The sequence below is a fragment of the Triturus cristatus genome, chromosome 6 (genome assembly GCF_964204655.1).
Source record: "Triturus cristatus chromosome 6, aTriCri1.1, whole genome shotgun sequence".
Lineage (NCBI taxonomy): Eukaryota > Metazoa > Chordata > Amphibia > Caudata > Salamandridae > Triturus > Triturus cristatus.
The window spans coordinates 1,619,601,052-1,619,616,649 of NC_140589.1; the positions used below are offsets into that span (position 1 = coordinate 1,619,601,052).

Genomic DNA, 15,598 nt, shown 5'->3' on the forward strand with positions numbered 1-15,598 from the left:
CTCACTGATGTGCAAGAGCAGGACTGGAAAAAATGCTATCAATTTGAGTAATTTTAAAGCGATTAGTTATGACTTGAATGCATTCAGACCTTGCCTTCCAAGTCCATATATTCATTTAGTATGTGAATAATAATATGATAAATAATGGAATGTCACAAGCCAATAAAAGGGCTAATAATATCCTCCATTATGAGCCACCTTTGTACAGAATATTCGGGACATCATCAATAATTTGAAGGATGGAGGTTTCAGTACTGCAGCTTGCTCTAAAAACCAGACTGAAAGTCATCAAGGAGATCATTGTCATTTAGAATTTGTGTCTGTTGGTTATTTATTAAACTTTTCAGTAATTTAACTAAAATGACATACTGGAAATTGTATCAAAATTATTCAGGCAATCTGGGTGACTTGACCCACATTTACAGTTATCTGCAAACTCTGCTTGAGAGATATTATTCAGGTAAGCCCGGTGAGGCACAAGTTTAGCACCAATCACTAGTGCTAGGTTAGATGGTAACGGGTCACCTGCAAGATTGGAAGGTTTACTTTTGGAAATACTGCAGAGAAATTCTTTCTTTGAAATCATTTTAAAACTAGAGCAATTGCTTGGAGATTTCTGCACATGAGACAAGATGTGGAGATTGGAAGGGACGGACGTGAATGCTTCAATAGTTTTGACCTTGGAAATATAAAGCGACTGCATCCTTCTAATTTCTTTTCAGGCTCAACATGACTAATGGAGGGATAAAGATAATTGACAGATTTAGCAATCTCAAAGAGCTTCATAGGCCTGTTGCTGGCTGTTTCAACTTAAGTATTGGTGGATAAAGATTTGGAACCAAAATAGGTTTTCTGTGTGACCTTCTGGCTGCACAGTTTTTTTCAGGTTAGCCTTAGAAGGATTAAGAAACTAAGAGTGCACGAACAATTGAATTAGGCTTTTTCTGATCCTTAAGGTCCTTGGTGTATCAGGAACCAGACCTCTTACATTAATTTCCTTTTTTCCCATAACATTGACTCGCGTCCAAATCCTCGGAAAGCCAATGGAGACTCACTGCAAAGCTGGTAACGAGAACACTGGTGTTAATATCCCATAAATCGTGAAGCCACATTTTTTTTGCCTCATAGGTTGTCCAACTGTACTGATCCCATTAACAGTCATTTAATAGTGGTCAGACCGGGCAGCTGTGATTGGGTACTCCACTAAAATGGAGGCCTCTTACCAATAACTAGATCCAGAGTGGCTTCTTTGATTTGCGTGGGGTTCAAAACAGTTTTGGATCAAGGTATTCTACAGTAGGAAGGAGGTGAATACTGATGGATGGCTATGAGTAGGTATATACCCCAGTGAAAGTAAAGGTTTAAAAAAATATGTGATTGTTGTCCACCATCATGAAATGAAAGGTAATGCAGAATGTTCAACAGAGGTATTCTCACCTAGGGAGTGGTAAATGTGAATTGTGGTTGATTTGGTGCCAATGAACGTGAGTTCAACTGTTTAATATTGAGAAGCCATACAATCTGAAAGAAATGACCTGGCTCCCTTAATAAAAAAATTTGACTTGGAGAGAAAGGAAGCTCTGTAACACTACTGCAACAACAGATCTTTAACAGTATGCATACTTTATCTATCATCAACAGTGTGCGCACCACTACTGATTGCCCTTGGCTCAAAGTAAAGCTGAATCTTTTTGCTAACAAATTCCAGACAATCAGAGACAAATCACATTCTGTTCCACACCTCAAAGTGCCTCTCCAGCTAATATCTCATTGTGAAAAGCACACAGACATCTGATGAGATGAATCCACCACTATTCCCAGCTGTTACAGGGTGAAGTTTCATAAAGAAAGACTCTCAATTAACAGCACTAACACAACAAACTCACTAAAACCAGCTATCTGAAAATCATTTATAGCCATGTCAATCAACGTATTTTTTTATTCGCAGAATAATGTGCTAAATGTACTGAATTGACTGAAAATCAACATTAACAATGTCGCCTTACGTGTGTGCACCTACCCTATCCAGCTGAAGTCATTGATTACCTCTTGATTGGAAACTGCTGTACTTCAATCAACAAATCCTCCTCAATACAAACCAGTTCCAATCATGTTTTATATCCTTAACCTATGAGAGAAGACAATACCATAGAATTTCAAACCAACCCAAAATACAAATCGATATTGAAAAACTGTGTGTCTATATTCCAACCAGCTAGAGGCACTAATATAACACTATGTGACACCTGAGACAATTTGTCAATCTAGTCAACAAGAACATTTATTCTTTTATTGTAAACTTGAGCTCACTCAGCTCATCAAAATGCATTGTTGGTGCCACAAGCCGACGTTGCAGGCTATTATAATCATTTGTTTTATATTCCATGCCCCCAAGTTTTGGAATACCATGATCATTAATATTCTGCTAGCCACCGCCTCGAAAGTTTTTCAAAGATTGGTTTCTTCATAAATTGTGATGGCACTTGTTAGCACACCTGTTCCCATACACACTAATTGCTTATTGCACATAATGAAGGAAATTACACAAGTAGTGTATGATTCTTTGTTTGTACCTGCATAGCTTCATTATATGGGGCCGCCCTTTGACATCATACTTAATGTGACATGTCATTCTGAGGGCCTGATAAACAAGTTGCACAATACTGCAAATGTACCTCTATGGATTGATTAATCTGCAGCTTTACCATGCAACTATGAGTAAAAATGGAATGGAAAATGACCATGAGGGCCCAATCTTTTCCATCATAAAACCACATTGAATGCTCATTTTTCATGGATTTTAATGTGTATATTTAGTACTGCTGCTGCAACCAAAGTTTCATGCGATTTTTTCAGGCTGGGATTACTGGCTGGAGAAACGAGGTATGGTTCTCCTAAACCTGGAAAAAACAGGTGTGAAAAATCTAAATTCCACGTGGCTTAGATTCCGGGCCTAGATCTTTATATTTTGCTGGAATAGTTTTATATTTTTGTTTTACCTATTGTCTTGATCATTTATGAGATATACCTATTTTAATGAGCTGATTTTTTCTTTGATATTTTTTTGGTTTGTTTTCCTGCGAATTTTGTATCTGCTCTGAGCCAAGAGTAGCAATTAATATTTTTCTGTGCTAATCAAACAGACACGCATAAACGTAAATATAAACATCTACTTTACTTTTCATGCATTTCTGAAAATAATGCTATGAGAAGTCACACCACGAATGTCTTTACACAGAGCTTCTGCCCTTCCTGAGAACCAGCTTCTGCAGATTCCCCAGGGATCAATACCTTTAGCAGCTCAATTTAATATTCAAACTCAACATTTATATAGGTAAAATAAACACACAATCTCTCAGCTCCTAAAAACGGTAAACAATGCTATGCAGATAGCACTATTGTCATGAAGTACTTTATCAGCGTAGCAATCATAGATATAACCTATTAAGACATGCACTTCCAGCTCATCAAGGCAAGAATAGCACCCAACATCATTAACTTAAACCAACTCTAAAACATGACTGTGAACTTTCTTCTTGGTCTTATTCACATTCCACAATGTCCAACTGTCTATTAAATAAAATTCTTCGGGGTGAAATTAATAATCCATATTACATTTCATGCAGACACTTTTGCACAAGCACAGAGTACATGCAGCAGTAGACAGAAAGTTGGAGCACTGCTAAGACCTCCTATAATGCAAATTAAAAATGCAAAAATGGTTGTGAAGATTTGGGAGGTCACCTCTTCTAAAAGGAATGCACTAGCTCATGGTCAACAACAGGATGACCTTTGGGGCCTGCAACATCCCCTGTAGAACACCCAATGTTTGATAGGTAACATCTCACACCAATTCTCCACAACCAAAATAGGCAACAAAACTCAATCACCAGCCAGACGCCATCAAGAATTCACTGTATTTCATATAAAATACATGGAGAAGTATCAGGATTACCTCTGGAGCAATATAATCCGGAGTGCCACAGAATGTCGTTGTTGTTACCCCATTTAAAATTCCTTCTTTGCACATTCCAAAGTCAGCAAGTTTGCAATGTCCTTCTGCATCCAGAAGAATGTTGTCCAGTTTAAGATCCCTATAAAAAAATATAAAAATGTGATTTGTACCTTTCTTTTAGATCTTTCTTTTTAAGGATAACCTTAAAATTCTTCTTTCTACACAAACAGTTGCTTAAGGAATTGAAAGATAAAATTCATAACAAACATACCAATAGTTCTGGTATAGTTTAAATAGAAAAATATCAACTCGGAATATTTATTTCCTCAAAATGAAAACTGGTATGTCCTTATTCTCCAAGCCAAAAGTCAAACCTCCTTCACGAGACACATTAATTTCCTTATGTTCACCTATCTATAATTTACTGATCCATTTTCAAACTTCAAGAATCTTCTCATGGCATGTTTTCTCATATGATTTGCTAAGAATTTTGACGTTGAGAATATATAAAATCCTGTGGAAAATGTATGCACATATTTGTGGAGGCTGTCCACAGGGCTGACAATGCTCACTAGTAAATGTTAAGCAAAATGCACTTAACATTTCTTTAGCAACCCTGATTTGTCTCTGGCAACCAAACTCCTTTCCATTGAAATGACAAACTCTTTTCCAAGGAACTATGGGGCTGTCCTCACCATTCCCACTTACAATAACCATTTCATTGGACAATTTTTAGAAAAAACTGTTCATAAAGTATGTAGAGATCCACAAAGCCATTCACTTTGTGGGTATTTGCTCTCTTCTTAAAGGTCACCCTCTGCCCTCTAACATCCATGTCCCTAGACCTATCCTAATGCATACCCTTATACCTACTTACTGCTATAGAAAATCTGCCATACTTGTGAATTTTCATTCATCATGGATGCTTTGTTGAGTGTAAATGCTGCAGGCCATTATTCTGTGAAACTAGATCTGTCTTTGTGCCACCTGAGAGTATTTCACACACACCTCACAAACAATTGTCACTCTTTTTCAAAGTCTCTCCAGAGGCAAGAATCAAAAGAAAGACAGATGATAAAATATACTAATCTATCTCTCCCCTCTGTTCAAGGTAGATGAACACAGTTGGGCTGCAGACGGTGCTCTTGTATTGTGCTCAATACAAGCATTTGGCTCATATATGTCCTATCATAGTAACAGGAAGATTTATGCACTGCATAACGCAAGATATGGCACAGAGATGAATCAGCATGCCTGTCTATGTATGTCAGCTGAACAGGTCTAGAAGGGCAATCCCGCAGACACAACACAAGAGTAAAGTCACATGCCTGGTGCATTGATTAGTTAATCGAAGTCCAGGAAGCCTCTTCCGCTTGTGAAGATGATGAGGAATCAGTACAGTGCAAGCAGGATGGTGGTTTACATTCTTTTTTTTTTTTAAAACCTTTATTTGTGCATATGAAAAGAACAAATACGGGCCTACAACCGTCAGGCCGGCCACGGTACGGTTAAGCACTGGTACAAACATTACATCCCCTGCGCATCCACGGTCAAGATTAGCAACGAGTCATGAGGTATACACTGGAGAGATCCTTGACACCAGGGGAAGGAGAAGTGAAGGTTAATTTTAAGGTTTTCAAAATAATTTTATCAGGGAAAAAATCAGTAAAGAATAAGAACCAAGGAGATTCGAGTCCGCAAGATAGCTTCACCACACGGGAGAGCAGCAGCATCAGTAAAACGGTCATGGAAGGAAAATCTCAGGCAGTGAGGCGATGCAGTTATATAACAGGATAGTCACATGAGTAAATATGCACCCCTCCAGAGCCGCCCCCACTCAATCCACCCCACACCCGGACCCCGAATCGAAACAAGTATAGCGCAGAAACATAAAAGAAAAAGGCCCATAGAACTAAGTAGAAACAGTGAATTACCCCCCCACCCTACACCAATGCGGAGGCTACGGCCTGCCCCCCCCCCAGCATAGTGCCTGTCGCCCAATGAACCCGAAATATAGACAAGAGAGAAAGTAGGAATAGAGTAAAGAAAAATAAGAGAACAGAGAGGTAAGTGGGGAGGAGCCTACGTTACCCCAGAGCGCCCGAAACCATCGGCCAGCTATGGCCTCCACACACTGAGAACCCACTACGCCAAAAGCGGTCGTGTGAAGATAACGTGTCACAACAATTTAAATGAAGACGGGCAAACCGCGACGAGTGCGCACAACATATGCAAACAGTTCCAGTCCCAGTCCAGCCCATCCGTGAAACCATGGCGATATAAGTCAGTTCAGCCCTGGCCCGATCGCGGGCTTAAGATTACACCAGCCCCTACATGAAGGCCCCGCACCCCGTGCAGACAAAGACAATATGGCCGCTTGGGAGAAGATGGTGAAGTAGAGTCACAAAATGGCCGCCGACCATCTATTGAGGTCCCCTTGTGCACCACATAAAGTCCAGACCTGGCATGTAAAGTACAGGAGTTCCACAGAAAAGAAGCAGTAGGCCACCATGAACGGTTCCTCGAGGACGTCAGGTGTCGCTCTGCTGGATACTCTTGCGGGCACGGTGAGGCAGGCAACAACGAAGCAGGCAGCAATGAACGGGGAGACAAAGTATCCGCAATTGAGCTGGAGAGCGATTGATCCTGGGTGCCGGTAAAGCCAGATGCAGGCACCAGTGTAGCACGATCATAAACAGCCATTGCGTCCCCGCAAGAGGACAAAAGCACTGGCAGACCCACGCCTTGTTGATGACAAACGGGGTGCTCACGACCCGCAGCCGACAGTATGGAGTCAAACCGCTCACTCAGCGCTTGCAAGCCAAGACACATTTGTAGACGAAAGTCCCGCAGGGCAGCCAGAACGGAGCCGCATGTCAGCGGAGGCTGCGCCCCCACATCGGTAGCAATCCGGGACGGCACTGTGGAGCTGGTGTCTGGTAGAGGGAGGGCGAAGCGGGCAGCGGGCGAGACCGGAGTAGCATCCCCCAGCCGCGAGCAGGCAATCAACGCCATGTTTTACCGCAGAACGGTACAGTGGCCAGGGGGGGGGTCGTAGCAAGGAGGCAATTCCCCTCAGGTCTGCGCCGCAACAGGGAAAAGCCAACAGTCGCTGCCCTTCCCTCGGGTTCTCTTTGCAGCCGACTAGGCAATAGAAGAAGGGGGTCTGCAGCCTCCCACAGCGCGGTCCACAGAACGGGGCAGGAGACCCGCCGCACCGGGGCTTACCCTATAGCTCCAGCCCATCAGGTGCGGGGTACAGGAGGTGTCCGGGCGTCCCTCCCCCGGCTCATCCGGCGACAGTCCGTGGTGTGAGGTGGGACCGGGACCTCGGGGCTCAGGTTTACGCTAGCGGGTCCGGTAACTGCGGAGCTTCCAGGGGGCCGGCCAAGGCCACAATAGAGCAGGGGTCCAGTGCGGAGAACAAAAGCACCAAGAACTCCGGCGTCCGGGCGGGCTAAGACTCCGGGAAAGCGGCGGCGCGGTCAGCGCGTCGTCGCACACGTTGCACCTCGAAAATCGGCGAGGATAGGAGTCAGGATGATAGTCCGAGGCCAAGGGCCGACGGAGCCGGGCGCTCAAGCGTCTGCTCCGGTCGCCATCTTGGCTCCTCCCCGTGGTTTACATTCTTACTAGCATCAGGGCTGCTTGGGACTTGCTGCTAAATGATTCACAGTGATTGCAGAATCAAATGGACAGAGAGAGCATTAGGTTGTTTCCTGCCAGGGAGATGCCAGACAAAGCATGCTTCGCTTTACCAGGCGATGAGGTGGCTTGCTAGAGACCTGATACCAGGAGAGTATGATATGGACTTCCTTTAACAATGATAGGGCATGTAGAGCATCCGACAAACCCTGCTGGCTGTGGCACAGTTAAGTACCGCCAAAGACTGGAGCTTCTACAGGCGACTGGATAATATTTTTGATCTTTCCAAAGAATTATCCATAAATATCTGCTTAACATTCCTCTTCAGAAAGGAGTCTTCATCTGAAGGGAATGAGTAGCTGTCAGGTGGATAATGCAAAGCCTCCTCCTCAGAGTTCTCTCCTTCTAATATTTCCTTAGCAGCTGAACGTGTACTGTGCCACTGATCAGTGGGGTTGTGATCCCCCTGCTTTAGCAGTTAAAGTGGGGATTCCCACTGGGCCAAATGTCCTAGTAAAATGACCCACTAAATGGTTTATTAGCTATTTTTGGATTCTGCAGACAAGAGCTCATAATAGCACATCAGGGGAATACTAGATCAAGACTGAAACAGGGATCAAGGGCTGTTAAGAGATTCATGTTCATTTACAGATACAGGGAAAGAAATGGTGAAAACATCGAAAATAGGGAGGCAGTAAAAAGAACAGAAGGAGAGAAAAGGTAAGATGGAAAAATAAGATGAGAATAGAAAGAAAGATTGGCGGTAGAAAGCAGAAACGATACAGGGGAAAAGGCAAAAAAGAAAGGGTGAAAATAAGAAAATGTGAATAGAGGGAACCGTGACAGGAAGGAAAAGTGGAAGTATAAATGGAAGGAAGGGTAAAAGAACAATGGAAGAAGGGGGCAAGGGTGGATGGATGAATGGATTGATGGATGGTAGGGTACTGGATAGAATGGTAGATGGATGAGTGAAAGGACGAATAAATGTGTGAACTGAAGAATGCAATGGGGAAAGGATAATTGGAAATGTTAAATGATGGAAAGGTGAACGGAGGCATGAATGGAGGGAGGATGGTACTATTCTAGGAAGGGTCGCCTTTCTCACTCTGTGTATTTAGAGGTTTAGCTCTACGTGTTTTTTTTTTCAGGCTTCTCCCTTGCTACTGTTCCCAGACTTCTTTTAGTGCGTCCTACAGGTGAAAAAGGTCCATCCTCAGACAGCAGAGTTGGCAGTGTTGGTGGCCATTATGTAACTTAACCTTTTCTGTAATAAGAGCTATTCAAGTTCAATGAAAATCACCCCGAGCTACTAATATTATTGGTATGGCAATAGTGACCACATCAGGCAAAATTACATTAGTGGCCGCCCCAGGCAAGACTGTCAGCAGTGATCAGCTTAGTGTAACTGGCAGGCTTGCAAAGGTCCTGGCACCAAAGTAAATAATAATATGAGAAATAAGTCTCGCCATTGCAGCATTTCATGCTAATATAATGTTTAAATACTTTTCCAATCATATTCCTCAAAACATACGCTTATGAGTTCTAAATATACATAGATTTTTATCCCGAACACACACTTTACAATTCTGGTATCTATCAGCCAAGGAGAGTCTGCTATATTAGTAGGCTGGGCTGCAGACAGGAGAGCTACTTAGAGGTAGTTGGAGAGCTACCAGTAGCTCACGAGCTACTTGATGGAGAAGCCTGGACTAAATGCGTCTGTGGAGCCCATGCATACTGTCTGCATATTTGCCATTAAACAGACAAAGTTACCAAAACCAAAAATGGCTAATCAAGGCATAGTAAAAATTCAAACACTACACTTAAAATATTATTTTGTGTTGGTACCACTGCAAGGCTCTGTTTATGGGGGCATTTGGGTAGCAGTCATTTCCATTTCCAAATGATACTGGTGCATATATATCCTCTTCTTATGAATTGAACCATAGGCAATGGGAAATAACTGTGCAGAATCAGATTTACGATGCAGAATTCTGCACTTAAATCTCGTTTCCTTGCGTTAAACATTTGCAAATACTGTATGTTCCGAGCAGGTGGTTAATGTGTGTGCAGTCACTGGTGAAGGAATGGGTTGGGGGGAGAGGGGTGTCGAGGGTGAGGACAGGAAGGGATGTTGCCAGTAGGGAGGGGGATTACATGCTCCATCGTGCCTGGTAGTGGGTCGGGGGTGCAACAGGGCACTGCAGCCCATTGGGATTTTACAGCCAGGATCTTGTGGGAGGTAAAATCAACTCTCACGTAGGAGAGTCGGTGCCTTTCTTTCCTCTCTATTCGGACTCCTCCTTACATTAGAGGAGTGTGCACAGGACAGGAAACGGGAGCCCAGGCACAGAAGATACTTCCTTCCATCACAAATGGGCTTCCAGCTTCTTCCACGTGAGCTCTGTCCCTATAATTATAGGGAAGCCCTGCCAGATCAACCCCTACGCTGCCGCTCTCAGAATGTAAACACAAGGAACCTTTTCAACTTAATCTTGCATCGGGCAAGAACTACCAGAAGGGTCTCTGGGTATTCCATCTGTCTGCTGACGTGTTACCCTTGTGTCCGGTTGAATAATTGCTCTAGCATGTTGTTTTTCCAATTGTGGTGCCAAATCTGTACTTTACCTGCCCTGTTAACAAGATTCAAAACATGTTTCGCATTTGTTAGCTGGAAACATGGCCCGCTCTTTAGAACCCTATCCAATATCCTCCAGTACGCCAACATCTCTGGTGCTAAAGTTGTCTCTCAGTTTTGAAGGCTGTTTTTCTAATTGGCAAATATTGTACACTGATTTAAGTTGTTCTGCCAAATTCCTTCATTTTTTTCAAAACATATAAATGCCTGGCCAGGATGCAAACGCCGGACTCTCCAAGCCCATCTGATTCAGGAAACATCCAAGCATAAAAGACTGGAAACAGGTCATAAGTTTTGGTTTTTATTACAAATAGATTGGGCGTTGGAAATGAATAAGCACAAGGGAAAGAGCACAACAGGAAGTGAAATATTCAGAGAGTCTCCACCATGTATATCACTAGCCTCATCTGTAAATCTTCTTTTCTATTTGAAAAAGTAAGCTTTACAATTTAGGTGTACAATTAAGGGTGCCTCCAAAACGAAATAATAGCATCTTAAGTTCTTACTCCCTACTCAGAAAGAATGAAAGGCACAATTCACAAGACAATGGTGTGCATAAGGCTTAAGAGTGTAAATGTGCATTCTATTTTTACAAAAAAGTAATGTTCCATTCATAGCATTACTTGTGAGCAAATCTGCTCCCAGGGGCAGGCAGCGGCAGTTCCTAAAGCAGGTATGTCTTGGAAGGTCTGTGAACACCCACAAATGTGTTAGTTTAATGGTATTTAGAAATATTTGAAAGGACATTCCCACCCCGATTAGGACCAGTAACTCTGTCATTCAAGTAAATATGTGTCAATTTTGTAAACAGATAGGGAGCACTTTCTAAACTGGTGGGAGTGTAGAAGAAGGTGCCCAGGGCAATGGCACTTTTGCATTACATTTATGCATCTAACATGACAGTCACAAAATATGGGGCTGCCCAGGTTCTGTCGAATCCTTTGTGAATGAACTCCAGGGAAGTTGGTAATTTATTCCAATTTAAGACGAACCTTGAAGGGAGTAAATGTCTGACTGATTTTTGTGAATCAAATTCCTAGATTGTATTGTCTACTCCACTGCACTCAACATGATTAAATTGCATTTTGTAAACAGGAAAAATGTCGGTAGTGTCTGAGCTGTAATTGAGTGAACCTTTCCTTATTCGTCCTGTACTGTTCGCTATGCTATAGCAGGTAGCATGGATGAGGCTTCAAACCAGCTGCGGGCCTTATGGGCAACGTCCAACCCTCGTTTGCAGTTGTTCTACTGCATGTATCCAGTGCCCAGTGGAGGCAGGAGCCAAGCACCTTTCTTTTAGAAACAAGCATTGACAAAGCCAATACGTCTTACAAATGCAAGCGCTATTTGGCTTTGTGAATGTGTTTTAGCCACGTTGTTCACCAGTGTGGATGCTGCTCACCATAGCTAAAAGTTTGTGGCATACAGGAGAGTGGTGTGGCATAGAGTAGAGTGGCGAGGAGTGCCATAAAGTGGCATAGGGTGTTGTAGAGTGGCATAGGGTGTCGTAGAATGGCAAAGTGTCGTAGAGTGGAGTTGTAATAAAGTGGAGTGATACAGAGTAGAGTGGGGGGTGTAAAGTGGCATATAGTGTGAGTGGCATAGAGGGACTGGAGCGGCATACAGTGGAGTGTGATGGAGTGGGAGGTCAGAGTGAGCGGAGTAGAGTGTCATGGAGTAGAGTGTTGTAGCACAGAGTGCATTAGAGTGACTGAGTATTGTGTCACAGAGTGGAGAGGCAGAGAGTGGAGTGGACTGTTGTAGAATAGAATGTTGTAGAGTAGAGTGGTGTAGAGTGAAGTAGAGTGCCATAGAGTGGAGTGCCGTAGAGTGGCACAGCACTGAGTGGAGTAAAATGCTGCAGATTGGAGTAAAATGTTGTAGAGTGGAGTGACACAGAGTGGAGTAGGGTGGAGTGGCATAGCGTAGAGTGGAGTTAATGCTGCAGATTGGAGTAAAATGTTATAGAGTGGAGTGCCACAGAGTGGAGTAGGGTGGAGTGGCATAGCGTAGAGTGGAGTTAAGTGGAATGGCGTAGCATGGAGTGGCGTAGAGAGGAGTAAAGTGTCATAGAGTTGCAAGAAGTAAGGAGGCATAAAAGTGGCATACAGTGGCGTGGGTTAGGATGGTGAGGCATAGAGTAGATTACAGTGCCATAGAGTGGAGTGAAGTGCCATAGGATGGAGTGGAGTGGCGTTGGGTGGACTGGAGCAGAGTAGAGTGGAATATCATGGCGTGGAGCAAAGTGGCATGGAGAGTAGTGGCTTGGAGTGGAGTAGAGTGAAGTGACGTACAGTGGAGTGGCATAGGGTAGAGTTCCATAGAGTGGCATTGTGTGGACAGATATGGGGTACAGCGGCATGGAGTAGCACTGTTTGGTGTAGAGTAAACTGACGTAGAGTGCATTGATGTATAATGCCACAGCTTAGAGTAGAATAGAGTGACCTACAGTGCAGTGGCGTAGAGTGTAGTGGTTTAGAGTAGAGTGTCGTAGAGTGCAGGGGTGTAGAGTGGGGCAGAGTAGAGTGCAGTGGTGTAAAGTGGAGTGATGAAGAGTAAAGTGGCATAAAGTGAAGTGCCACACAGTGGAGTAAAGTAGAGTGGCGTAGAGTGCAATGGCGTAGAGTGGAGTGGTTCAGAGTAGAGTGAAGTGGCATACAATTGAGTGATTCAGGGTAGAGTGCAGTGGCATAAAGTGTAGTGGCATGAAGTGGTACAGAGAAGAATGCAGTGGTGTAGAGTGGAGTGGTGCAGTGTAGAGTGGAGTAGCCTAGAGTGGAATGTTGAAGAGTACAGTGACAGTGTAGAGTAGCTAGTCGTGGAGTGGCGTACACTGAAGTGGCAGAAAGTGGAGAGGCGTGGAGTGGAGGGGGTGACAGAGTAGAGTGGCATTGAGTGGAGTGGTGTAGAGTGCCACTATGTGCAGCGGAGTGGCATACAGTGGAGTGCCACAGAGTGGAGTAGAGGGCACTGGCATAGAGTGCATTGGTCATAAAGCAGCACAGAACTCAGTGACATACAATGCAGCGTCTTAGAATGCAGTGGCATAGATTATAATGTTGCAGAGTAGAGTGGCATAAACTGAAATAGTGTAGAGTGCAGTGTGCATTGGTATAGAGAACAGTTACGCAGAGTAGAACAGAGTGACAGGGTACAGTGGCTTTGAGTGCACTGGTGCAGAGTAGATTGACGTAGAGTGCAGTGGTTTAGAGCAGAGTGGTGTATAGTGTAGTGGCATAGAGTAAAGTGGCACAACGTAGACTGCAATGGGGTAGAGTGGAGTCCCTCAGAGGGGAGTAGAGTGGCATAGAGTGCAGTGATGCAGAGTAAATTGTTTCAGAGTAGAGTGAAGTGGCACTGGGCAAAGTTGTGCAAGATAGAGTGGAAGTGGCATAGAGTGGATTGGCGTAGAGTGGAGTGATACAGAGTAGAGTGCAGAAGCATAGAGTGCAGTGTTGCAGAGTAGAGTGGAGTGGTATAGAGTTGAGTGTCCTAGTCTTGAGTGGCGTAGACTGCATTGGCATAGAGTATAGTGGGGTAGGGTAGAGTAGAGAGGCATAGAGTGGAGTGGTGCAGATTAAAGTGCAGTGGCCTGGAGTGGTGCAGAGTAGAGTGGAGTGGCGTAAAGTGGAGGATGCATGGTGTGGTAGTGTACTGCCATTACAGACAACACATTTTCAATTGACATGACCATTACATTTGCACAGAAATACAGTTTTACTAATTAATGCATACAGCACAAAAACGATAATGTGTGGAAATGTCATCCTCTAGTGTATTGATGTGTTTTGATTCTATTTAAATGTTTGATTCCACCACAATTCAAAATTACAGAAAAATCTACTTCAATTGTTCTGTCCTACTTCTGATATATTCGGAAATATCTGCACAATTCATTTGCAGACAATTACATTTACAGCAAGATTGTTACATAAATCTTCACTGTGAAGTCAGAGAAAGAAAAGTAAATACCAAGCTCCCTCAAAAGACAGAGCCTCACGTTTGACCTCTGTCTTTGAATGCACAGCAATTGCGACACAATTAAAAGACCAGCTTACAAAACTCAAACACTGTGGAAGAATATAGTAATCAGGGTATGCTCAACGGAAGGGACAAACTCAAACTAGACAACCTAAAATAAATAAAGCCAGCAAATAGAAAGCAAGCAACTGTAAGTTACAAACCACAAAGCAAATGGTAAGCAATGGGTGAAATGAATTCCCATGGAAGCTTTCTGAATGCCCCCAAGATGTCTTTAGTAAACCAGACAGCTGCACTGTCTGGTAGTCGTCGACCTAAAAAGGGCTTAAACACAATCTTGGGAAAGTGTAGCAGCGAAAAAGGGAGAAGCAGTTTGATGACCAATCCTCCTTTCTATGCATGGGAATTGGCCTTATTTTAAAGGACAGTAGTGATCCCTAGGCAGGTTGGCACACTGTGACTTCACCTGCCTGCTGGGGGATTCTTAAGGCATCTCTGGAATGCCAGAAGACCAAACCAAAAGGCACCTTCAGGGTTTTGGTAATCCACTTCCTATGTAGAGCACAGTTAGCACATCTCCTCAGAGCCTGGTTGTCCCTGTGCATGGGTCAGTAATATATGTGGGTGCAAAGGCGTTTGCTTGTTTTCTTAGGGTTCTGCCCCCATGCAAATGAGGGAGCAGCCATTGACATCACACAGGTGTAAAATGTCGCCCCATGCTATTGATATTACAGAAAGAATTGCAAAAATATGTGAACCCATCTGCAATATGGAATTCACAAAAGTGAACTCAAACATGTATTGTTCCCCTGGGGCATTTCTGTAATGTTGGCATCCTTTTAAAAAAACAGTTTTTTAAAAAAAGCTTTTATCTATTTTTCATTGATATGAAAAAGGAAAAGAAGGGCCTTGGTGGCAAAATTGTAAGTATTTATTGGGAGAAAAGAAGGAAACTTGACAGTGGGGGGGACTAGTTGAGAGATAACAAGCAGCCATAATGTACTTCATCAGGGCTAACAATCATGAAGTTCACTTATTATTACAGTCTTACAGAACATCTCATGTGAGCTAAACCATCTTTCTTGAAAAGACACCATGAATCAGGCACCAAGTTTGTGGCACCCAACACAGAAGGGATCTACATAGCTATATCCGTCGGACATGATAAGTTCTTGAACTCAGTCAAGAGTCGGAAGGGAATCGAGGGGGGTCCTGCCCCGAATGATAACCATGCAATCTTGCCCAGCTTAGTAAGCCAGGTTTGAAGAGGTCAAACTGCTAACTGGGGTTAGCTCTGGAAATCCATCTTAAATGGGGTCCATGCATGATCATAACAGTTCTGTTGTCATGGACTACCACAGACATTTCTCCATTGTAAT

The 15,598-nt window shown here is 43.4% G+C and overlaps 1 protein-coding gene across 2 annotated transcripts in view; it reads right to left on the minus strand.

The window, feature by feature from the left end:
- Nucleotides 1-15,598, minus strand: part of PRKCE (protein kinase C epsilon) — a 1,182,017-nt gene that overhangs the window by 126,327 nt on the left and 1,040,092 nt on the right. For both annotated transcript variants that reach the window (XM_085612767.1, XM_085612766.1), the window contains one exon: nucleotides 3,956-4,094. In XM_085612767.1, the coding sequence (XP_085468893.1) occupies nucleotides 3,956-4,094 (139 nt within the window). The remainder of the gene's footprint in view (nucleotides 1-3,955; nucleotides 4,095-15,598) is intronic.